At 41.4% G+C, this 26,608-nt stretch overlaps 1 protein-coding gene across 8 annotated transcripts in view; it reads right to left on the bottom strand.

Moving 5' to 3' along the window:
- ABCC5 (ATP binding cassette subfamily C member 5) overlaps window positions 1-24,104 on the bottom strand; it is a 79,752-nt gene extending 55,648 nt beyond the window's left edge. For 5 of the 8 annotated variants that reach the window (XM_042998573.1, XM_042998572.1, XM_015535464.2 and 2 more), the window contains exons 1-4: window positions 23,963-24,087; window positions 20,218-20,401; window positions 724-881; window positions 377-532 (exon numbers count right to left, since the gene is read on the bottom strand). In XM_042998573.1, coding sequence (XP_042854507.1) covers window positions 377-532; window positions 724-881; window positions 20,218-20,346 — 443 coding nt within the window. In that variant the 5' untranslated portion in view covers window positions 20,347-20,401; window positions 23,963-24,087. Of the gene's footprint in view, window positions 1-376; window positions 533-723; window positions 882-20,217; window positions 20,402-21,843; window positions 21,924-23,962 lie in introns of those variants that run through there. The other 3 variants (XM_007077551.3, XM_042998571.1, XM_007077552.3) reach the window with 3 other exon arrangements.
- Between the last annotated feature and the right edge of the window lie 2,504 nt (window positions 24,105-26,608).

The following is a 26,608-nucleotide window of genomic DNA, read 5'->3' as shown; positions in this document are numbered from 1 at the left end:
CTCAAGGGTCCCAACCCTTTCTGAAGAGTCCTGTAGTCAAATGTAAAGTTGTAAGCTAGATTTTAATCATGATAATCAGCTACCACAAAAATGTATTCTGTCACAAGGCAGCAACATAATTTCCCTGTCGACTCAGGAAGAGAAGCGGGGCTGAGAGAGAGAGAGAAAGCCCGTGGTTAAAACAGGATTAAAGGTGAAATAGGAGATAAAGCAGAAGAGCAAAGAGAAAGTCATCCCCAGGCTACCCTCCCTCCAGAGGACAGCTCAGATCCTAAATGAACAGAGAGCTGAGGGCGTCACACTGCCGGACCCACCCTCCTAGCTCAGGCCCTACGCACCCAGATGTGGGAGACCAGGGTGGACCAGAGACGCCTACCTTCTGCAGTTCACATCGGAAGACTCGTGCTTGGACAAAGACCACACGTCCTCCATTGAGAGCTCTCCCTTCCTGTGGGCCACACGGGCCAGAGGAGAAAGCCAAGAAAAAGTCATGCAGGAGAAGAGCCCAGCATTGTCCACTGGGTGCTGGTGTCTAAGGAGAGAAAACCCAAAGCACAAAATTGTCAGTGCACACAGACAGGCTAGCCAGCATTTATAATACGCTGTTTAGCAAATGGTTCCTGACTATAAATGGGTCTTCCCAAATGGTCTGATCTTAGCCCGAATTTTCAAAAATGCTTTTGGTGCTTCATAGACAAGTCATTAACTGGCAGAGCCTCTTACTTGGAAGTGGTCCGGATGGGCTTCAGAACACTTAAGCTGTGATGGTACTTTCCCTTGGGATGTTCCTCATCCAGGATTCTGAGCTGAGAATGCATGGAGGCATCCAGGGAAAGACCCTCAGCTCGGGCTGCTGTTTCCAAGGCATCTTGGCATTCCAACTGTTTTAACAGATAGAGAAGGCAGGGGCACAGTTAATGAACCTTACAAAAACAGAGGGGCAAATCTACCTGACATAGTAGCTCAAACTGCAAACCAGATTCGTCTTACCTGAGAAATCCCAAGACTCAGGGTTAAAACTAACTTGTATGATAAGAACTTGCTGAGGAACATTAAACCAGTTACACAGAACTTCCAAACTCTTGAGCACTTTTAGGTTCAGAAAAATTGAGCAAAACGTACAGAGAGTTCCCACATACCTCCTCATCTCCCCACCTCTTCCCCATCTGTTTCCTCCACTAGTAACATCCTTCCATTAGGGTGGTACATTTATTAAAATTGACGAACCAATACTGATATGTTACTATTGACTAAAATCCACCATTTACATTAAGATTCACTCTTTGTGCTATATATTCTAAAACTTATATATATTTTAAAGTGTATTGTATTTATTTTTGAGAGAGAGAGCATGAGCAGGGGAGAGGAGCAGAGAGAGAGAGGGAGAGACTCCCAATCAGGCTCCATGCCCGGCGCAGAGTCTGATGCAGGGCTCGATCTCGGGGATCATGACCTGAGCCAAAACCAAGAGTCGGATGCTTAGCTGACTGAGCCATCCAGGCGCCCCTAAAACTTATATTTTTATCACCAAAATGTTTTATGTTTCATTTTCCAATGTGGACTGAGAGTCAGTTATTTCACTACTAACTGCAAATTCTGTCGCCCATTTTCTATGACAAGAACTTCACAATCATCCCCAATTAAACAGCCCTTGTCACACAGAAAAGCCAGTATGTACACGTGTCTCCCCCCTTTCTCCTTTATCAGCAGCAGGGAGAGCAGAATAGGGGCTCTCACCTGGCTGCACAGCTAAGAGCTCCAAAACCCAGATCTGCAGCATGAAGCTGAGGGTCCCATGAGTTGAAATACAAAGTTAACCAACCATATTTACCACAAAGCTTTTATAAATACCACTTAATCACATTAACAGAAATGCACGTAATTCAAAGTCTGACTGAGGCAGAAGATGGTGGGCCAAGAATTTGAACACCTGTATCCTTGTCTAGTCTAAAAGTAATTAAAAGCTGACACTTTCCTATTGCAGAAGAGAGGTGTTATTTTCCTCCGATATGGATTATAAGCACATCATCCTTATCTCACACTGTCACAAATATTTCCAGCAATGGTTATGAAACAGCAAGAAAGAATAGATCCCCAAATCAAGAAAAGTTAAGTAGTGCAGCACCTAACACACCGTCTTACACAAAGCAGAGTCTCCGTTTTTATGCACCACTTCTTTTCCACACAGACAAAGGCCACTCAAATGTTGGCGGAAATGAATTCATGCATGGAGGTTACCTGGATGCCTAGGTGGCTCTCTCCTCAAATACAATAGCTTTAGTTCACAACACAGTTATGCATCTTCAGATAAGATAAGGTACTGCTTAGTATTGGGAAAGTACACAGCCTTCCCAACTGGGAAACGCATTTTTTTCCCTTTTGATAAAGGCAAGGTAGACCAGTTTCAAGAACATAACAACATTAACATGATAAATGAATCAATACCAAGAAACGAGTTAACTTAAAAAAAATTTTTTTTAATGTTTATTTATTTTTTAAGAATGAGAAAGGCAGGGCGTGGATGGGGGAGAGGCAGAGAGAGAGGGAGACACAGAATCCAAAGTAGGCTCCAGGCTCTGAGCTGTAAGCACAGAGCCCGATGTGGAGCTCGAACTCACAGAACATGAGATCATGACCTGAGCCTAAGTCAGATGCCTAACCGACTGAGCCACCCACGCGCCCCAGAATTAACTCTTTATTATAAAGTACTTTGGTATTAGGTGAACACTTATTTTGTGGTTAGGGACTATGGAACCTAATAACGAACTAAGTACAACAAAGGTAGGTTTTTTGTTTTTTGTTTTTTTTAACTTTTAGGCTGCCTATAACCACAACAAGAAGAAAGCCATTGGGTTGAGAAAGGAGAAAGATATACTAAAAATACAAACACACCTACTATAAGGAAGTAGAAACTGGGAATACGTACAAAATAGGTATAGAATGTTGTGAGGACCAGCCTTAGTTGGATATCCAAAGCTTCAGAAGAAGATAAAAATTAAAATAATACCACTTCAAGTGCACACTGGATATTTGCCAAAACGGACTACATGCTGGGCCTTAAAACAAACCTCAACAAATTTCAAAAGACTGACATCACATGGTGTATATACATTGACCACTTTGGAATTCAGTTCAAACTCAGTAACAACACAAGAGAATCTCCAAATATTTAGAAATCATGCAACACGCTTCTTTTTTTTTTTATGTTTATTTATTTATTTTGAGAGAGAGAGAGAGAGCTGGAAAGAGAGATAGAAAGCAAGCAGGAGAGAGGCAGAGAGAGAGGGAAAGAATCCCAAGCAGGCTACACACTGTCGGCATGGCAACCGATGCAGGGCTTAAACCCACAAATTGTGAGTTCATGACCTAAGCCGAAACCAAGAGTTGGACGCTTAACCAACTGAGCCACCCAGGCACCCCAACACACTTCTAAACAATATGAGTTAAATATATAAAATGGAAATTAGTAAATATTCTGAACAAAACGCTAAGAAATTATAGCACTTCCAAATTTGTGGGATGGGGCTATAACAGAACTTGGAGTGAAACTGTGAACGTTTTAAAATCATATATTAGAGGGGCACCTGGGTGGCTCAGTCTGTTAAGCATTTGACTTCGGCTCAGGTCACGATCTCGCGGCTCGTGAATCTCAACCCCGCATCAGGCTCTGTGCTGACAGCATGGAGCCTGCTTCAGATTCTGTGTGTCCCTTTCTCTCTGTTCCTCCCTGCTCGGACCCTGTCTGTCTGTCTGTCTCTCTCTCAAAACTAAATAAACATTAAACAAATTTTTTGGGGGGTGCCTGGGTGGCTCAGTCGGTTGAGCGTCCGACTTCAGCTCAGGTCATGATCTCACAGTTTGTGAGTTCGAGCCCTGCGTCGGGCTCTGTGCTGACAGCTCAGAGCCTGGAGCCTCCTTCAGATTCTGTCTCCTTCTCTTTCTGCCCCTCCCCACTTGTGCTCTGTCTCTCTGTCTCTCAAAAATAAATAAATGTAATAAAAAATCTAAAAAAAATTTTTTTATCATGTATTAGAAAAGAAGAAAAAGTGAAAACTTGGGGGAAGAAATTTTATTATTTCTGTGACATCCTTTTTTTTTTTTTAATTTTTTTTTTCAACGTTTTTTATTTATTTTTGGGACAGAGAGAGACAGAGCATGAACGGGGGAGGGGCAGAGAGAGAGGGAGACACAGAATCGGAAACAGGCTCCAGGCTCCGAGCCATCAGCCCAGAGCCTGACGCGGGGCTCGAACTCACGGACCGCGAGATCGTGACCTGGCTGAAGTCGGACGCTTAACCGACTGCGCCACCCAGGCGCCCCTGTGACATCCTTTTTAAAATAATAATTAGAATTATGACTGAACCAGGACATATCAGATTTTTAGGAATTGTGTACAATTTCTGGAACAACATAAAGAAAGTTGAGCATCACTTCTTATTTGACAATGCTTCCCATGAAATGTAACCAACAAATTAAGCCTAATTAGTTCAATGTCTTCCTTTCACAAGTACACAGAATACATCTTTTGAGATGTTTCTAGGGACCCTCTGAAAAATCCCAAAGTTAGTTCAAAGTGAACAAGACTTTATTAGAATTTGATTTGGGGTGGGGCACCTGGGTGGCTCACTCAGTTAAGTATCCAACTTTGGCTCAGGTCATGATCTCACGGTTCATGAGTTTGAACCCCACATCAGACTCTGTGCCTCCTGCTCTCTCTGCTCCTCTCCTGCTTGTGCTCTGTCTCTCTCTGTCTCTCAAAAACAAATAAACATTAAAAAAAAAAATTAAAAAGAATTTGATTTGGGGGAAGTTTGTCAAAAATATCAAAAGGCTTAAAACACTTGATTAGATTACAGCCACCATGAAACAATACTTAGTTATCCATTTTGCCAAAGTGACAATTAAAGACTTCAAAAGCTAATACAGAAAGCTACAGAGTTGTAAAAAACTTAGCTCTTTTAATAGAGAAGACTCAGCTTTCTAAAATAAAGGTAACATAAGGTGCAATAAATTATTTTTATAAAACATAGAATCTTTGTTTTCTAGGCAGATTACTTAAAAGGTAAAGAAAAACCTTTCACAGTCTCATCTAGAACAGACCAATAGTTCAAGAAAACTTTGTCCTTTTAGCAGATGAAATAAAATTTTTTCAGTTCTAAAGAAGTATATTATTGATATTTAAACTTATTTTTCCTTAAGCCAATTAAATAGAACTCTTTTACATAGTAATTTTGGCAATGCCCTCTGGAGATAGAAAAACACCACATATGTAATATATGTCTATAGACCTACATAACATGCAGACACAGAGACCCTGTAGCTTTCATTCCAAAACTCTAGCTGTGAATCAGGTATTTCTCACACGGCCAAAGCTTTTTTTTCTTCTTCTTCTTTTTTTTTAATGTTTATTTATTTTTGAGAGACAGAGAGAAAGAGAGAGAGAGAGAGAGTACACATGAGCACAAGCTGGGGAGGGGCAGAGAGAGAAGGGTACAGAGGATCCGAATTGGGCTCCACGCTGTCAGCACAGAGTCCAGTGTGGAGCTCAAACTCATGAACCGCGAGATCATGACCTGACCCGAGATTGGATGCTTAATCGACTGAGCCATCCAGGCGCTCCATGGCCAAAGCTTTCTGAGGCAAGGGAGCTTCTATAGCAGTCGGTATTTTGAAAAGCCTCTTTTTCCCTATTTAAAAAAAATTTTTTGTAATGTTTGTTTATTTTTGAGAGAGAGAGACAGAGAGGCAGATCGCAAGCAGGAGAGGGGCAGGGAGAGAGGGAGACACAGAACCTGAAAGCAGGTACCAGCCTCTGCGCTGTCAGCACAGAGCCTGACATTGGGCTCAAACCCATGATCCATGAGATCACGACCTGAGCCGAAGTCAGACACTCAACAGACTGAGCCACCCAGGCGCCCCTCTTTTTCCCTATTTTTAAATTCACTCTCTGTGGGCAGTGTTTTGGTTATCTCCTGGGGTGTTTACATTTCAAAGACATGATAAAATTTACAACGTTAAGGGGCAGAGAAAGTACAAGTTTTCTCTTAGGAGTTTTTTGAGTAATTGCTATTTAGAACTTTCCTCTGTATTAAGGGTTGGACAGCCTTGGGCATTTTGCCTATTTCACTGCCAATCACCATAATATTCTCCCCTTCATTCTCTTCACTTTCCAGCAATTACAACTCTTAGATCCATTTTTTTTTTTTTTTTTTTTTTTTTTTTTAAGAAGGCTCCATGCCCAACATGGGCCTTGAACTCAAGACTCTGGGATCAAGAGGACCCTGGGATCAAGAGTAAGATGCTCTACTGACTGAGCCACCTCTTAGAGTCCTAATCAGGCTTTGTCACAAGTGCTCAGACCTCAATCCACAGAAGCCTACACCCTCCTAGCTTGGCAAAATGGCAAAATGGAGACTAAGGTCTCCAACTTATTATCCTGCTCTCCCACCTAGTCTGCCAGTCCCAAAACTGAATAGTGGACAACTGCATGTCCTTCTCTAACTTCAGCCCTTATCCGACTTTCTGATCCAAGCTTCAGCCTCTAGTTAGTTGGGCATCAGTGGCCAGCAGAGCTGCCCAGACTAGAGGCCAGCTCACAATGAATGCTCACTGGGCAGAGCGAGCACAGTGTGCTATGTGTAGTTTCTCAAATGTGTATCAGACCTGCTGCCATTTTCAGGGTGTCCTAGTACTCACATGGTGGTCCACAAGCATCTAACATACAGGCCACCACTCCCCACATCAATGTAGATAGCCAACCAGGGATTTCCCCCAAGGAGGATGCCTCTTTCCCAAGGCCATTTATTTGGTCTCCTGACTGGCTTGCCAACAGTTGGTTTGTAAACTGGCCCCCATACATGCAGGGCAAGGAGAGACCAAGGAAAGAGGCAAACCACCTCAGATTGGTAGGTGGCAGGTTTGATAAGCAAGGGAATTTACATATGAGACTTTTCTTGAGTGACAAGATGAGTACATCTCCACACCCACCTGCCAGAGTCTTAAAAGTTTATATAGAAGCGCTAACCAGGTTCAGTCATGTATACAGTCCAGATGGTCTCAACAACACATTATTATCTCAAGGCTGTGTTCCTCGGGAAGCTTCTGGGAGAGGGGAAGGCAAGTGGAAGCCACATTCCAAGGATGGGGGAGGGAGTGAGGAGCTTCCAATTGTAAGGGTCCAGCTCACAGGTCAACTGGCAGTTGCATCCTCTTGATGAACCTTCTTCCCCCACTACCATTAGCTTTAGTAATTTCAGTTTTATTTTGTTGACCTAAAGCTGCCTCTATCCCACCTACCCCGGGACTTTAGCAAGAAATAGAAGAAGCTAGAGTAATTGTCCTTGTTTATAGCCAGATCTCATGACTAGCATTTATCTGTAAAGGCAACAGCTTACTTACTCGAAGATGACAGGAATATCTGGGCAAATTAATTTATAACAAGTCAACACAGCATTCCTATGTGCCAAGCATTGTTTCAAATACTTTTTAGGTATTAACTCATTTAAATCCTCATAACAACCCTATGAGGTAGGTACTATTATTTCTCCTATTTTATAGCTGAGGAAAGGGAGGCACTTAGATGTTGAGTGGCAGCAGGGATTTGAGTCCAGGCTCCAGAGTTGAGGCTCTTAATCACTATGCTATGACGCTTTCAAACAAACAAACAAACAAACAAAAAAAGCAAATAAACTATCACTGTACAAGATGACCTCAAATGTACCCTCATAAACAGCTCTCCTCTTTCCCCAGGGTGAGTATCAGATTAAAATAAACTATGACTCTCTAACTCTGACTCTCTCAACTAACCTCATGATAAGCAAATGGTAGTTTCAAAGTCAAAGTCACAAGTACATGATTAGAATACTAGAATGCAAAAAAACTATTTTATTTAATTGCAAAAATAAAAAATGTGCTTCCTCATTATTTTTAAACCAAAGATGAACAGATGTTAAACACAGACACATTATAGACTTATACTGAAACAAAATAAAATTATCTTTATACCACCCTGCCAGTAACCACACAGATGTCTCATCCTTCCAACTATTTGATTGTAGGCCTAACTTCTCCTCTCTAGCCTTCCTAAAAAGCTTACCTGGCCAAACAGGCCAGGAATAAAAGAGTATGTCTGTTTAAAGATAAAAATAAACTTATCCCACCACATTAACATTCTGTAAAGTGAGTTATTGACATTTTAAGTTTGAATGGATTAAAGATGGAAATAAACCAAGAGAAAAGACTTAACATATTCAAACTATAAGTGTTTGCTGTATGAAAGCATAAATAACAGGGTAGAGAAACATGATTCAGTGAATATTGTTGGGAAAAACAAATAACAGATTAAAGATGAATTCATTGAGATCCAGGTTTCACATTATGATACTGTGATTTATAAGAAATGTATATTTGGTCACTCACATAACCAAAATACATTTCTCGTATATATTTGGTCTTCAGCCATAGTTACTGGATCATAGCTCCAAAACCCCTTAGCATTTCCTAAGTGCCAAGAGTGATGAAGGTGTCTTTTATTGTCTTAATGAAAGTGACTTTTGGACCTCATCCAAAGCTGGGGGCTGGATGCTGGGAGGACCAACCACGTGATTAAAGTGTTGGAACTTCCAGTCTTGCCCCCTACCAGGGGACTGCAGGCTGAATCAGCCAATGGCCAATAACTTAGTCAATAATGACTGTGTAATGAAACCTCTGTAAAAACTCAAAAACACTGGGTTTGGAGAGCTTCCAGGATGGTGAACACATGGAGATTTCAGGAGACTGGTGCACCTGGGGATCCATGCTCTTTCCCCACACCTCGCCCTGTGTTTCTCTTCGTCTAGCTATTCATTCATATCTCTTAACATGTCTTTTATAAACTGATAAATGTAAGTAAGTGTCTCCCTGAATTCTGTGAGCTATTCTAGTGAATTAAAAGAACTTTAATGAGGAAATTGGTGGAACCTTCAATCTATAGCCAGTCGGGTCAGAAGTAAAGATAACAAACAACCTGGGGCAGGCGACTAGTGTCTAACGTTGAGAGATGGAGGGCAGTCTTATAGGTCTGAGCCCTTAACAGGTAGAATCTGATGCTGTCTCGGGAGAGAGTCAGAATTGAGTTGAACTATCAGACATCCTGCTGGTATCCAAGAATTTCTTGGTGTTGTGGGGTGGAGGGTGGGGTGGGGAATGCTCCCCACATTGGAAATTGGCAACTCCAACATCTAAAAGATATACCACACATTAATCCATCTGGGATTAACCCAAAAAGTTACATTAAAAAGATGAAATAAATAGAAGAAAGAGAATTAAATTGCTTACTTAGTTGAGCTATGGGAGGAAAATAGTCTCCATTTTCCCCCAAAGCCAGAAACTTATCAAAGGCAAGATGGATGAGTTTAAATATAAAAAGGAAAATGTTTGCATAATGAAATTAACATTAAGGGGAAGGGGAATAAAGCTAAAGAAATGACAAGGTAACGATATATTTGAACAGCCAGTTTTTACTGAAAAATATATGATTTTTTAAATCTATTCATTCAATAAATACTTACTGAAGGACCTACTATGTGCCAGATACTGCTCTAGGTGCTAGGGATGCAAGAGTGGACAGACCCCACACCTCTAAATCACTGCCTTCATGCAGGTTACTTTCTAGTATTCACAAAAGGTCGAAATTCAGAACAGTCTGCTAAACTGGTTCAAAAGCTTCTTTCAGCCTCTAAATTCAATGTCATCAATTGAGAAATAAATTATATTTTAAGATACAACTCTATATACCTCCCATACAAGAAGGAGGGAAGTGTTAACACAAACATACATCATCTGAATATTGAACTGATTTTTTAAAAATCGGTCTTCCTTTTGCTCTTTTTTTTTTTTTTTTTAATGTTTGTTTGTTTATTGAGAGAGAGAGAGAACACATGCAGGAGAGGGGCAGAGAGAGGGAGAAAATCCTAAGCAGGTTCCACGTTATCAGTGCAGAGCCTGACTCAGGGCTCAATCCCACAAACCATGAGATCATGACCTGAGTGGAAATCAAGAGTTGGACACTTAACCAACTGAGCCACCCAGGCGCCCCTGAACATTGAAGTGATTTTTAATATGCCACTGGCAGGTACTCAGGAGAACAAACTGGTGATATGTAACACTCTACATATTCTCTGTCTTTATAACAGTAATGTATGAAGAAAAATTTTCAAAAGAAAAAAATAATTTCAATCCAATGGTTTATTGGGTATTAAATACCTAATACAAAATTAATGGCTAAACTACATTTGATCAATTAGATCAGTTCAGTGCTGTCCAATAGAAATATAATGCAAGTCACAAATGTAATTTAAGTTTTTCTAGTAGCTACATTAAAAGAGTAAAAAAAACAGGTGAAATTAATTTTAATAATATATTTTACTTAATCCAATAGAAAATACTATCTTTTAAATACATCATTGATAAAATTGTAATAAATGTAATGTTATTTACATTTTAATGTAATATATAATAAATATTACATTAATTATGTAATGTGAAAATATAATAATAAAAATTACTAATGAGATGTTTTAACTTTTTTTTGTACCAAGTCTTTGAAATCTAGTGTGTATTTTTTTAATGTTTATTCATTTTGAGAGGGAGAGAGTGTGAGCAGGGGAGGGGCAGAGAAAGAGAATCCTAAGCCAGCTCCAGCTCCACTCTGTCAGCACGACCATGAGATCATGACTTGAGCCACAAACAAGAGTCGAACGCTTAACCAACTGAGCCACCCAGGCACCCCCACTGTGTATCTTATATATCTAGCACATCTCAATTCAGACTGCACATATTTCAAATGCTCAGTGACATGTGGCCGCAGTATCACACAGTGTATGTAGCCCCACAGTTCTCAAGAGAGGGTGCTTTTGCTTGCCCAGGGGACATGTGGCAATGTTTGGAGACATATTTGGTTTTCACAACTGTTTGTCCTGTGGGTAAAGGCCAGAGATGCCGAACATCCTACAATGCAGAGAACTACCCCCACCCCCCCAACAAAGAATTATCTGGCCTCAAATGTCAATAGTGCTAAGGTTGTCCTAGACAGCTAAACAGATTATACCATTAGTATTTGATGTATGCTGATCTAGGGGGGAGTGTATTTTATTACGCCTATTTGTTTTTTATGTTACAGTATTTTAAATCCTTTTTAGAAGTAACTTTTTACAGTTTCTCCTGAGATAAGAGCACCCATTTCTCCTTATTTCTCTTGACAGGCACTGCAGACAGAAAGGCTTTCCATGGCCAGATGACTCGGCCAGAGAAAGGCCTCTGCAGCAGTCGATTCATTCCAAAGGGAAAAATACTGCTTGATCCAGGAGTTGAGAAAACATTAAACAAGGAAATACTACTGACATTTATATCTTCCTGAGGATTATGTAACTACAAGATACTGAGCATTTTTTGTGCTACCAAGGCAACGGTGATGGGCACAGTGGGGGGTATTGGGGAGCTAAAAGGGGTCAATGAAATCCAGGTTCTGCTATGGTTCAAATAAAGGTCAGGGAAACACACAGTCATATTCATGTCCATCTGGTGAGGGAAACAAGGAACATTTGATCCATAAGCAAAGGGAGATAACTGCATAAGAGACTTCCCCTCCGCTGTGCACACTAACAGCATCCCAGTGGCTGTGATAATTAGCACACCTATCGCACAGCATGGCCACCGCATAACTAGTTTGTCCCATCTCATTTTAACAGGCTGCCAGAGCGGAATGTCTGCTGACAAGGCAACCATGGGCTGTCCCCTGCATGGAGGCCCCTGGAACAAGATACTAGGGGCCAGAAATCATTCCCCAGGCTGAACAATCCCTTCCTGACAGCAGGACAACAGCAGGGCAGCCTTCCTAAGCCTGGGGGCTGAGGATTCATCCAAGTTGTTCCTGAATGTGGGGACGGCAGGAATCAACTGGCAGTTCAGAGGCGCCTCTCAGCTTTCAAGGGGATTAAAGGCTACAGCACTCCTGTCTGGCACACTCCACAAAGAAAGCAGTAATTGGGGGTGCCTGGGTGGCTCAGTCAGTTAAGCATCCGACTTTGGCTCAGGTCATGATCTCTAGGTTTGTGGGTTCGAACCTCTGCTGCCAGCACAGAGCCTGCTTCAGATCCTCTGTCCCCCTCTCTGCCCCTACCCTACTCTCTCTTTCAAAAATAAATAAATAAACTTAAAAAAAAGGCAGTATTTGGGGTACAATCAGAATAGACTGGCCTCAGACGCTACAGCATATTCTCCCTCTCTTCTCCTTAATTCACAAGATCTTAATTCACAGACACAGAATGGGTAGCCTCTTATAAACTTTTCTGGCCCAAGTAAAAGTTTTTCTGAGATGTCCTTCCCCTGAAACTGCCTTTATGACAAACATCTAGATGGATAAACTTTTTAAGGGGAACTCTTGTATGATCAGACATAGGTTTCAAGAGACTCAAAATATTAAAAATTAAATCAAAAAGAAATTAAAATGTGTTTTTAAATCAGAGAAGAAATAAAAAAGTTGATGCCCTCCCAAGACCAGCTGACTTTAGGCATTCCCATCCTCCCTACCTGCAACAAGTTAAAGAAAACTACAAAGGACATTTCCTCTCCTAATTCTCATCCCATCCTTACTGCAATAGGTTAGGAACATGATCCTGACTATCTCAAGCTCTTCCCTTAAGAACTTAGTCCAATAGTGGCCACTTCAGTCAAGAGGGATAGCAAAATTCTAGAAGGCAGCCTCCATGGATTCATCCATAAAACCAATGAATATAACTTAACACCAATACCATGGCAAATAGGTATTTTTCTGCAGTTCATAATCTAGCATTACCCAATAATTGGTAGGAATTTGAGAGTTTTTAGCTGCTTCATATAAAGCTAAATTCCAAGGAACTTATTCAAAGTTTCTATTACATTGGGGAGTGAGATTAACTTTGTTATTACAATGATAAGGTTTCAAAGGATTAAACTGAAAATGAATCAGAAGGGGAGAAAAAGACTTACAGGAAACCCTTAGAGCCCCACTGGTGGAGGGGATAGAAGAAACTTTATTCCATGAGATCCAGAGCAGAGATTCTCTGTGCTGGCTACATTACGATCACCAGGGCAAATTTACAACAACATGGATGCTGGAACCCTAATCCAGAGACTGGTTTAATCAGTCTGGTTTAGGGCCCTTCATAGGTATGTTTTTTAACGTTCTTCAAGTGATTTTCATATGCAGTCCAGACTGAGATTTAGATTTAGATAGAATTTTGATATTTTGCATTTGACAAAAGCTCTTTAAGACTGTCAGGCTTTAGCTTTAGAAAAAAAAAAAATCTGGGCACCTAGGTGGCTCAGTCGGTTAAGCATCTGACTCTTGATTTTGGCTTAGGTCATGCTCTCACAGTTTGTGGGATCGAGCCCTATGTAGGGCTCTGTGTTGACAGCATGGGATTCTTTCTCTCCCTCTCCCTCTGCCCTTCCCCCCCCCACCCACACTTTCTCTTTCAAATAAATAAATACATGTTTTGGGGTTTTTTTTATCCAAAGTATAATTCACAAATAAAACTTCCTCCAGGGGCACCTGGGTGGCTCAGTCAGTTAAGTGTCTGACTTCGGCTCAGGTCATGATCTCACTGTTCATGAGTTTGAGCCCCGCTTCGGGCTCTGTGCTGACAGCTCAGAGCCTGGAGCCTGCTTCAGATTCTGTGTCTCCTTCTGTCTGTCTGTCTCCCTCTCTCAAAAATAAATAAACATAAAAAACAAAAACAAAAAACTTCATTCAGCACCTTGTACCATACATAGACCCATGTTAAATGCTTAGTATAAGATGTTAGTATATGACGTTAGGGTTCTGTCATGTGACCCCTGTGTTGCAGAGCCCCTACAACTGCTGACAGTGGTGAGAAGCAAGAAGTGAAGATTGGGGCAGTCTGGCTAGCTTTCTACTGTGAGAATACAACATTTAAGAAAACCAAGATATAACACCATATCTGCTTTGGTAAACACAAGTTTTCATCTGATACCTAGTAACAGAGTGAAGTTGATTCCTTGAAAAGCTAATTTACACAATAATCTTAAATAATTAAAACATATGTAAGATCTAATTACCTAAATAGGTTAACTCCCTAAAGGGAGGATAAGAAGGGAAGGGACAGACAAGCTTAATTCTGCTAATTAGTGAATTTCAGTGCACCAAATTAACTTCACATTAATCTGTAATTTTGATATTGACCAATTCGATCATTGACAAAGACCTCCGAAGGCCCAGTTTCCTGTTCCTGGCATTGACCTGTTTATTTCTGATTAAAAGAAAGTGGAAGAATGGCGAGACATTAAAGAAACCATTAGCAGAAGGCTACTTAAAAGCAGAACCAAGATTTCATCAAAAAAGTTTTCATTAACCATTTGTAACATCCAGATCATACATCTTAACCAAATAAAGGCTTAGGTATTTAAAACTGCTTAGAATACAGGAAGCTGGTTTCAATACTCTTCTTCCCTTTTGACAGAGCCTCCTTCAGCTCCAGCCAACAGGCTATATTTATTTCCCTGAAGCAGCATTTCCTAGGAAAGAAGCAGCAGCCTCACTGCAGACAGCGTAAAAGAGCTCATGATCACGGCAGCAGGCCAACCTCAGGAGACCCATGGCCCTGTAGATTCATTTCACCATGCAAGAAAGCCACTGGGCTCTGCACCAATAGGAGTGCTGTTGTCATCTCCAGCAGAGGACTCTGGGCTGCTATTGGAAACCAACACCTGGCACCAAGCCAGATAACCGTATCACACCCGTACTGAGCTTTATAAAGCTTTATGGATGCCGACAGGGAAAAGAAAAGGAGAAAAAAAAAAAAAAAAAGCAGGTGTTCTTACTCATCCTATCACTGACTGTCCAGAAAATCTGCTGAGTCACTGAGTACCAATCAAGAGAAAAATAATGCAGAGTCTGCAAATACTAATCTCCTTCATCCCGCTCTCCTTCCAAAAAGCAAGTAGACTCACAGGTAATATTCCTGACTCTGAAAACACAAGGGCATAGACAAATTCACACACCCTTAGTCCATACAGAAAAGTTTTCAGAGTCAAATATCTGAAAATATAATGTACTAGACAAAGCTGTTTTTTTACTTAAAAAAATTTTTTTAATGTTTACTTATTTTTGAGAGAGAGAGAGAGACAAAGCATGAGTGGAGGGAAGGGCAGAGAGAGAGGGAGACACAGAATCGGAAGCAGGCTCCAGGCTCTGAGCTGTCAGCACAGAGCCCAATGCGGGGTTTGAACTCATGAACCATGAGATCGTGACCTGAGCCACCCAGGCACCCCAGAACATGACCTTTTAAAAACACTTGACAGTTATGCATTCATTTTAACATATATAAAAAAACAGACAGCATAAACTTATGATTTTATTTATTTATTACTTAGGTCAAGGCTGAGCAAAAATAAAAAATCCAGATTAAAAGAAATATTTCAAGTAAGAAAAAAGTTCAGAGGGCACAAGGATAAGATAAAAATCATGAAAACAGTACTCAAATTTAAAAGTCTGGGAAACATGAAAGGAGAGTGAAAATAAAGTTTATGTGGACTCTTGACATTTTATAAAAGTAGTAACAGCCTTCCTGTTTCTTCAAGATAAGACTCGATCACATGAAGGAAACTTGCTGTCTGGCTCCTGACTTAATAAGTTAGGGGACAAAGGGCACAATAGTGATTCTATTTACAGTTCTTTTCCACCTGGAGAGGAAAAGCTGACTGTTGCCACTGTACGTCCTAATGTCACTTCTACTGTAACCAACTGGGCGGGGACCCTGTCTCCAGAAATTTCACCAGACTACCCACATACAATAGCTTCCCAGCTTCCACCTTTTTTCTGAGCTATAAGCCATCCTTGCTCACTCCCAAGGCTTCATCTATATGGATGCACTAATGACTTCAAATTTTTCTTCTGCTACCTTACTTGCCTGTGCTCTATCTTCTGATCATTTTATCTGGATGCACTCAAATTCAACATGTTCAAAGTAAACTCATTCTCACCTGAATCTTCTTCTCTTCCTATACATCCATTAGTAGTTTTAAACTCTTACCACCAATCCCAGACCCCCCCAATACTTCCTTCTCCTTCCAGAGATGCCCCTGTCTCTCCTCTCTCATCTCTCCTCACTATTATGCTTGGTTGGATGCAGACTCCTGGCCTCTTTCACATAGATTGGCACAGGAGACTCCCGACCGCTCCCTATATTTTATCTCTCTCCTATGCAGGTTTTTTCTACATTGTCTCAAAACTAATCTTCCTAAGATAAAAATCAAGTCTTAAAAATCCCTTCTCAGCTCCATATCATTAGCCCTTGGGTAACACAAATGAAAACCACAATGAGATATCAGACATACCTATCAGAATGGCTAAGATAAAAATAACAACACCACCAAATACTGCCAAGAATGCAGAGAAACTGGATCACTCATATATTGCTGGTGGGAATGGAAAAGTGTATAGCCAGTCTGGAAAAGAGTATTGAAGTTCCTTATACACCAAAACATGCACTTACCATATGACCCAGCAACTGCATTCCTGGGCATTTATCCAGACAAATGAGAGCTTATTCACACAAAATCCTATATATAAATGTTCAAGGCAGCTTTATTTGTAACAACTACACACTAGAAATAACCCAAAATGCCCTTCAACAAATGAATGGTTAAACAATCTATGGTTCCTCTATAACACAGAATAGTACTCACAATGAAAAGGAAAGAACTACCTAAAACATGGAATACTACTCACAAAAAGAAACTACTGATCCACATATCAAACGAGATGGATATCAAGGAAATTATGCACAGTGAAAAAAGCCAATCTCAAAAGTTACACGCTACGTGATTCCATTTATATAGTATTTTTTTTTTTTTTTTTTTTTTATTTAAGACAGAGCAAGCAGCAGGGAAGAGGGGCGGAGGGACAGAATCTCAAGAAGGCTTCAGGCTCGGTGCAGGGCCTGACATGGGGCTCAATCCCACAGTGCTGGGATCATGACCTGAGCCAAAATCAAGAGTCGGGCACTCAAACGACTGGGCCACCCAGGTGTCCCTATAGCATTCTTAAAACGACAAAATTGTCAAGGTGGAGAACAGATTAGAGGTTGCCAGAGACTGGGGGCAAGGGGAAGGGAGGTGGCTATGGCTGCAAGGGAGGTGAGAGTAGCATGAGAGATGCTTGTGATGGTGCTGTTTTGTGTTCTGACTGTGGTGATGGTCACAAAAATCTACACATGCGAAAAAACTGCACAGAATATACACATGCAAATGAGTATACACAAAACCATAAAACTGGGGAAGTCTTAATAAGCTGGGTGGATTGTTTTAATGTTGAGATATGGTGCTATAGTTTTGTTTTTTATGTTTATTTTATTTTTGAGAGAAAGAGAGCACAAGCAGGGTAGGAGCAAAGAGAGAGGGACACACAGAATCTGAAGCAGGCTCCAGGCGCTGAGCTGCAGGGCTCGAACCCACAAGCAGGGAGATCACGACCTGAGCCGAAGTCGGACACTTAACCAACTGAGTGACCCAGGTGCCCCTGTGGTGCTATAGTTTTCTGCAAGAAGTTACCACTGGGGGATAAAGTGTATACAGAATTTCTTTGCATAGTTGTCTCAAAATAAAAAGGGGGGGACAAAAACCCTCCTCAATAACTTCCAATAGTTCCCCAGTGCCCATAGTAAAAGATTCCTTATCATAGCATGCAGAATTTTCTCTTTCACATCCTAAGCTCTAGACAACTGGTTCTAAGATCTAACATTTAGAATGTTAGAATGCCATCTTAGAATGGCAGGCATCAGTCTAAGCATTTTACATGCATTACCTCATTTAATCTTCAATAATCCCATGAGTCACGTTCTACTATCAATACCATTTTATTCATAAACCATCAAACCACAGATGACATAGTAACCTGAAAGCATCCCTACCTAATTATCCTTCAAAGTCCTGCTCCAATGTCACCTTTGTGACTTTTTCTAGAGTTAAGTGCATACTGACAGTGCCTGGCACTCAGAAGATACTCACCACGTGGTTAATTAACATAAGGCTTAGGCAAACAACACAAACCACAAACAAGTTATAAAACTGGCACCTTAAGGATTTGACAGTGATTACATTGACTGTTTTCCAAAGTTCAGCTTGAGTAGGAAAGCACTATATAATAAACAGTGGGGATGGAGCACCTGGGTGGCTCATTCAGTTAAGCATCCAACTCTTTATTTTGGCTCAGGTCATGATCTCACAGTTCGTAGGTTCAAGTCCCATATCAGACTCTGAGCTGGCAGCACAGAGCCTGCTTGGGATTCTCTCTCTCCCTGTTTCTGCCCCTACCCTCCCTCCCTCCCTCTCTCTCTCTCTCTCAAAATAAATAAACTTAAAAAATATATATACGGTGGGGACAGAAAACACCTATTACTGAGAAAATGTTGTTTAATAAGGCAACAGCTTTCACATACCAAAGAAGGACAGGTAATGTCAGGCTAATGAAACTCCAGTGTCAGCTGCAAAGTTTTTCTGATTCTCAAGTTTTCACATAACAAATACTGTACATGAATACAAACCTTACCTTCCTAAACCCAGTCACCCCCATTCTTCCTTTGCAATTGAAGAAAAGGTATAATTTTTTTCTTTTCAGAAGAAAGATATTTCTTCCATTTTAAAATGTATACTCATGGCACACCTGGGCATCTCAGTTGGTTAGGTATCCGACTTCAGCTCAGGTCTTGATCTCACACCTGTACGTTTGAGCCCCGCATGGGGCTCTGTGCTCACAATTCAGAGCCTGGAGCCTGCTTCAGATTCTGTCTCCCTCTCTTTCTGCCCCTCCCCCACTCACACTTGGTCTCTGTCTCTTTCTCTCAAAATAAATCAACATTTAAAAAAACTAATTAAGGGGCACCTGGGTGGCTCAGTCGGTTAAGCGGCTGACTTTGGCTCAGGTCATGATCTCGTGGTCCATGAGTTCCAGCCCCACGTCGGGCTCTGTGCTGACAGCTCAGAGCCTGGAGCCTGTTTCAGATTCTGTGTCTCCCTCTCTCTGACCCTCCCCCGTTCATGCTCTGTCTGTCTCTGTCTCAAAAATAAATAAACATTAAAAAAAATTTTTTTAAATAAAAATAAAAAAACTAATTAAAATTTTTTTAAAATGTATTTTAATTATTTCCCTTGGAGAAAACAAAATTCTTATCTAAAGACTCCTTCACATCCATGGATTTCCTTGGATAACTTACTTATCATACTACCACAATCTAGAATTGTTCCAGTACTCTGAAATCTGCAGGAGTCCCTCCAAAGGATTCACATTTTAAACACAGACAACAGAGGCAGAGGCAAAAAAACAAACAAACCAATTTTAAGTACATGAATGAAGTTGGGGGGGGGGGGTTGTTTCTGTTTTGTTTTGTTTTATTTGAGAGAGAGAGAGAGAGAGAGAGAGAGAGAGAAAGAAAGAGAACATGAGCGGGGCAAAGGGAGAGAGAGGGAGAGGGAGAGAGAAAATCTTAAGCAGGCTCCACACTCAGTACTGAGCCCAAAAAGGGGCTCGATCCCACAACCCTGGGACCAGGAGCTAAGATTAAGTCTGATGCTCAACCGACTGAGCCACCCAGGTGCCCCTAAGTACATGAATGAAGTTTAATGGTTCATATTCCCTCTCTTCCCTCTTCAGCACCCCCACCCTCACCCCTACAAGGTGACTTCTCTCAAGCAAAGCCTTTTCAGAATTCACCACAGGGCAGTACAAGCAGGAGAGAGGAGAACTCAAAAGGAGAAATAGGTGGCAGGCTGAAGCCAACCGACCGCTCCTTTTTTATATGTAACCATAAATTCTTACCAGTGATCTAAAGCCAACAACAGGGATGCCTGGGTGGCTCAGTGGGTTGAGCTTCCAACTTCAGCTCAGGTCATGATCTCACGGTTTGTGGGTTTGAGCCTGGCATCGGGCGCTGTGCTGACAGCTCAGAGCCTGGACCCTGCTTTGGATTCTGTGTCTCCCTCTCTCTCTGCCCCTCCCCTGCTCGTGCTCTGTCTCTCTCTCTCTCAAAAATAAATAAACATTAAACAAATTTTTTTAAATAAAAAAATAAAGCCAACAACAAAAATGAAATTTCGTTTTAATTATGCATTATATGAAAAAGGAAGGTGTAGTCTAATACAACAAGCAGGTAAGAAAAGGAATTCAGGAAAAGGAATACCGACCGGTCGATTTCTCTTATATTTGGAGTCCTCTCGGTCTCTGTGCTGCCCGGAAGTGCTGGTTCTCTCTCTCACGTTTCTATAACCAGGACTGGGGATGATATACTCTTTTCCTATGTCGATATCCTTCATCTTCTCTGAGTAGAGGTGCCAGGGCTCACAGACTTTTGGTTTCACTTGAGAATTTCTGAAATTAAAAATTCATCAAAGAATAACACTATATGTTAATTATACCAGAATTTTTTAAAAATTTTCTTTATTTCCTTAAGGAAAGAGATTTCCTAAATTTGTACTTAATCATATGCAAAAGTACTTTAAACTAGAAAAAAAAAAAAGGGGGCAAAAGCATTAAAGTTTACTACCATTATACCTATAAAAATAATTTTTCAGAAATGTTTAAAGTGCCATTTCATTTTTTTTAAAGAAAAAAAATATCAGTGTAATAGAACCAAGGATTACCACCTCCCACCTCTAAGGGGGAAAAAAAGATTAGAAAAAAATAAACACACTAGTAAAGAGATATCATCACCCATCACCTTCAACTAAGCTCAAACCCATGTAAGGAGCATTCAGATAAGTCTTTCAAAAAAAAAAAAAAAAAAAAAAGACAACTTTTAAGTTTGTTCCAAGCATTATAAACTCCACAATTTTAAAATGGATATTATTTCTCCTACTAAATGTTACTAAATGAAAATTTACAACGCACTTATTCTACCAATGATATATCCCACCTCTGCGTTTTTATAATTGGGTAATTGGTTTGTTATTTGAAAGCTCCATGAAGTTACATAAATACAAATACAAAACAAATTTATACCTGAAATGCAAAACAAAACAATATTATCACACCTTAACTTAAAAAAAATTTTTTTTAATGTTTATTTATTCTTAAGAGAGAGACAGAGACAGCACGAACAGGGGAGGGGCAGAGAGAAATAGAGGCACAGAATCTGAAGCAGGGTCCAGGCTCTGAACTCTCCGCACAGAACCCGACACAGGGCTCAAACTCCCGAGCTATGAAATCATGACCTAAGCGGAAGTAGGATGCTTAACTGACTGAGCCACCCAGTTGCCCCAATAATATTACACCTTAACTTTAAAAACAAATTCCCCTTGGGGTACTGAAAGTGTTCTAAAATTAGACAGTGGTGATGGTTGCCCAAGCCTGTGAATGTACTAACCCAAAACTGAGTTGTAATACTTTAAAGGGGTGCATTTAATGGTATATAATTTATATCTCAACAAAGCCGTTATTAGAAAACAATAACAAAAAGAAATTCCCCATCCTGTCCAACAAAATCTTACCTAATATTTACTTGAAACTCTGTTCTAAACCTTTGCTTGCCTGGCTAACTTTGATCGATATACTGTATCAACTCCGGTTAATTCTGAAAAAATAAAACACACACATTTCCCCCACTCTGAGATGGCTCAAAGTTTCTCAGATACAAGCTGAGAAAACGCCTTTCGCACCAGCCTCACTAGAAATTAAAGAAGTGTAGCTGTGTTGCCTTTTGGATTCCATAACTTCCTAGCTATAACTGGGTCTTAAAAGTACTACTCTGCAGACAAAATTCTGACCACTACAATTCATTTTTCTAAGGTATCAGAGAAAAGGAGGATACTTACTAAATAAAAAAGAACTAAATCTCCTCCATACAGACGTGTTTCCAACACACTTCTTGCCTTTCAGAAGTCTAGTTCAACTACCCTGAGTCGATACTGCTAAATTACGTATCTTTAAAAAAAAAAAAAAAAAAAAAGTCACCTTGTCCAAGGACAAACTGCACCATAAAGCACTCCGGCTTACAACCAAGAGCACAGCAATCACGTCACTGAGACCTCATTAAGCCTAAACTATAAACAGACCTGGGCATCTGCCTGTGTCCCCAATGTCAGGTTGCAGCTGCAGATCAGAGTAATCCCTCACAAAAGGCTCCCTAACCTAGCTGATTGTGTGGAAGCTGAACAGATAAGTCCCATTTTGAAAAAAGGCAAGAGGAAGGAAGTGGGTTTGAAAGGGGCACGGCCCAACCAACTAATTCACAATTCCAAATGCCATATCAAGAAGAACATAAAGTTCATCCCAATTGTCTAAGAACTCTTGATAACCAAAGTGTGTTTCAATCATTTTATTTCAAGTTATTCTACGTATGAAGGAGGTGGGGAGTAGGTCTCCATTGCCTCTAACACTCTTGTTTCTTAGCTTCCTGGGAAAAGAGGCATAGCCCTGAGAGTAGGCAGGCCTTGAGTAGGCACAAAGTTACTATCTCTTGGCCTTGAATATAAGAATTCCATCTTCTGTGTATCAGGATTATAAGACCAGGCACCCCACATAGAGGCCACCCAAGAGCTAGGAATCCCTATGAGTTTTAGAAAGAAAACAAGCCCAAGTCTGAATAAAGCAACCAAGAAAGGATCACTATAGGCTTGACTCTTTTTGACTCTATTTGTACTTCCCTATTTTTTTCTGTTCTCCTTTTGGGTGTTAAAAAGTTGTTTTGCAATGCTAACTTGACTCAGCTGACAAGAATGGAAAAAAGGAAAGGATTTTTTTTTTCTTTTTTGAGTCAGAGCTATACAATGACATTAGCAGAACAACCAAAGTGGTAGAACCCCAAAGAAGTGTCCAGATTCAAACTCAACAGAGTTGAGGCCAGACAACTGCCTTTTTTTTTTTTTTTTTTTTTTTTTTAAATCAAGGTTCCCCTTCCAGTGGTAAAAGTGTAGACATTCTCCCTGCACAACGATGCAGAGGAAACTGCATGGGGGAGGGGGATTGCAAGAACTGGAACTAGCCAGACTGGTGTTTCCAAATTGCCTTCATTACAACATTCCTTAGGTATCCAACCTGAGGAATTTCATTCAGGCCCTGAAGCTGCACAAGAAGACCTGAAGCTATTTACCACCCTCTGATAATCCACTTGTGGTGCTTCAACCGTCCGCACCCTTCACTGAGGCAACAGATTCCAGTATAACCTATCCATCTTGTCCTTCAAAACCTTCTGAAACTTTGCCAATCATTCCTGTGCCCTTCTGCCTCCTGCCTCCCCACGTCTGTGCAGAAGCCAGATGACCCCTGTGCAACAAACACAAAGCAACATGCAGCTCTGTGTGGTGGAAGTGGAAAGGCACTGACGACAGTCAAGAGATCAGGACTCCCTCCATTCCTGGCTCTGCCCAGGGTTTGCTGTGCGTACTTGTGTCACGAACCTCCATTTACCCGTTTGCAGAAAACGAGGGGATGACTTTTAAGGTCGCTGCGCTGGCAGCTCAGAATCGCTGGTATAAGACTTGAGCGGGGTGTGCCCCGGGCCGCCCTCCCCACAAGCTTGAGGATGGGGGCTTCTCTCTCGCCAGCTTCACCTGGGATGCCTTGACCCTTGGGCGTTCCCACGGCCAGTTTGGGCCTGACGAGGCCACAGCGACCCACACCCACGGGCCGCGGGCGCAGCACCCCCTGGTGGCCGCATCCGGGTATGTAGCCAGCACTCTCGACCACTCAGCCCACCCTACCTGCCTTCCGACGCCAGGACCTCAGCACCAGCCAGCCCTCAGGGATTGCGTCCCGAGGAGGGGGCGGCGGGACACTAGAAGGAGGCCAGGCTGAGCTTCTCAGGTCTCCGGATTCCCCCCGAACCTCCTCTTATCCCCGATCCCAGTCCGCCACCCCGGGTGGGAACATACAGGGGTGACCCCCGTGACAACCAACAGAGAAGGAGGGGGTGCGACGTTAGCTGCTACCTACCTGTGCCCCGGCTCCAGGACGGCCGCACCGGCCACTCGACCACGCTCCCGAGCATCAGCCCCGGAGCAAAACAAGCCTTTATAGCGGCATTGGCCGCCAGACTGCGCAGGCGTGCTGCACAAAGACTCCCCAAGACTGAAGGGAATTGTAGTCCCTCTTCTAGGAGCCCGAGGCTCGACACGCGGCAAAGGACTATATTTCCCAGAAGCGCTGCAGAAGCCCTGGAGGAGGTGCAGGCTGCTCCTCCTTTCCACCGCGCTCCTGGCTCTGCACCATCCTTCTCAGAGCTTCTGAGAGCCTGTCTGGAATCTTCTCTGAGGCCGTGTGCCCCAGTGGGTGGCCGGGAGGGTTGACAGTAGCCCTTGGGGGAGGGTGGGGGGCGCAGCTCGGTGTTTGCAGGCAGGACGGAGCCGACGGTGTGCGGCCATTTATGCACCAGAAAATATCATGAAGGTCATCAGCTATCAACTAGCCCCGACTCGTGTCTTTTATGGCAGTTAACATTTTACGATTGTTTGCTCAGTATTCGACCTGCATCCTGCGCTGATACCACCTTTTTCAGTTTTATCCCACTGCCCGTCACATAACCTTGTGCTACCTGGTTTCTAGATAATGAAACGCCAGGATCACAATTTCTACGGTAGCAAGAGCCTTGGAAACGATGTACCAACTCACTCCTTTTTGTAAATCAAACTGAGGTTCCCAAAGAGACTGATCACAGTATTTCTCTTTGTGTTTCATCTGTACCTTCAACATGATCGTAACATCACTACTCTCTGTTGAGTGCCTACCTACTCTGTACGTGGTGCTTTACATGAAATTCTTGTTTCTTTTAATCTCCACAACCACACTGTAGGTATATCTTTTCCATTTCAGAGATTATTTTTAAAAAGGTAAAGTGACTTGTTCATCTTTATACAACTAGCTAGTGTGAAGACACTAAGGTGTCAATTAATTAACACAATGTTCCTGCGTGAGGATGGATTAATAGGCCTATGCAACACCACAAAGAGGCTGGGAACAGACTCATGCATATATGTAAACACGATCTGTGACTGAGAAAACATTACAGATCAGTAGGGAAAGGAAGAAGTTTGGATAAATAGTGCTGGGACAATAGGTCATCTGTATTTTTAAAAACTCAGGGATTACTACTTCAGCCCACACAGAAAAATCGATTTCAGGTAGATCAAAGACCGACCTATGAAAGGGAAAACTTTCAAATGTTGGGAAGAAAATGTGAAATAACTTCATGACCTTGGGAGTAGAGAAGAACCTCTTAAACAAGTTGCAAACACAAAAAATAAAGGAAAGATTGATACATTCTTACTATATTTAAATTTAAATTTCTGTACAAGAGCCATAAATTGAAAAGCAAAACCACAAGTTATAACCAACAAAATTTTGGATACAAAATATACAAATAGTTTCTACAACTCAATAAGAAAGGGCAAATCACTCAGTCGGAAAATAGGCAAATGCTATGAACAGACAGTGAACACACTGTAAAGGAACCCTGAACAACCATTCAAGCATGCAAAGACACCCAATCAGGAAAAAAAAAAAAAAAACAGGGAAATTCAAGTTAAAATAGCAATGAGATACTGTTTTATGCCCTTCTCATGGGAAAACATAAAAACCTGACAAAACCGACTATTGTCAAGGATCTGGAAAAACAGGATATTTTGCACATTGCTGGCAGTGTATCAACTGATAGAACCATATTAAAGAGCAGTTTGGCCATATTTAGTAGATTGGAAAAGGGCTATATATAGGGCAGTATTGTTAGATCCCTGGCAGACACCTAAAATTTAGTGGCTCAGAGTCAAGAAGTTTATTTCTCTCATAAATAAAAGTCTTAGGTAAGTATCCCAGATCAGTAACGTAGTCCTGCTTCCTGCAGGCAATCAGAGACCAAGGGTATGGTGGCTCTGTCAGGTTCAACATAGAGCTCCAAAATTTTTCTACTCATTGCCATTACGAGTCACCCGGGTGGAAGGAAGAATATGGAGATGTGTGACCTGATCTTGAGGCACCAGCAGGGAAGCAATATACATCAATTCCATTCACATTCTACTAGTGACAATTTAATCATCTGGGCACATCTAAGTGAGAGGGAAACTGGGAAGTGCAATCCTCAGCTGGGAAGCTATGAGCCATCTACAACTCCATTACAATGGAAGAAGGAAAGAACAGATTTCAGTGGAAACTAATGGTTTCCACCTCATATGCCTATCCTTGAACCCAGAAATTCCACTTCTACATATATGCTGTAGGGTAGCCTTTCTCTATGGAGGCTTCTGCAAGTGAATTAAGCCCTAAAAAGAATTATTTGAGTGATTATTTTCTCAATTCTCCCAAGGATAACACATATCTAGTATCATTTTGGTGTCCAAGAGAGAAGTTAATTCATTACACACAGTGAATGCTTTAGGGCATCAGGGCTTAATGCTATTAGCTGAGAAAAGATGCCCTAAAGGGCCTCCCACATATATACACAAGGAGATATATTCATTGTGCATTGTCTGTAGTAGTGGAAAGAATCTAAATTCCATTAACAAGAGAACAGACAACTAGATTATGGTATTTGTATAATGAGCTACTATACAGCAGTTAAAGAACATGGGCTATAATGTATCACTATGT

Source organism: Panthera tigris, chromosome C2 (assembly GCF_018350195.1).
Source record: "Panthera tigris isolate Pti1 chromosome C2, P.tigris_Pti1_mat1.1, whole genome shotgun sequence".
NCBI lineage: Eukaryota > Metazoa > Chordata > Mammalia > Carnivora > Felidae > Panthera > Panthera tigris.
This window is presented reverse-complemented; position numbering and strand designations above follow the sequence as displayed.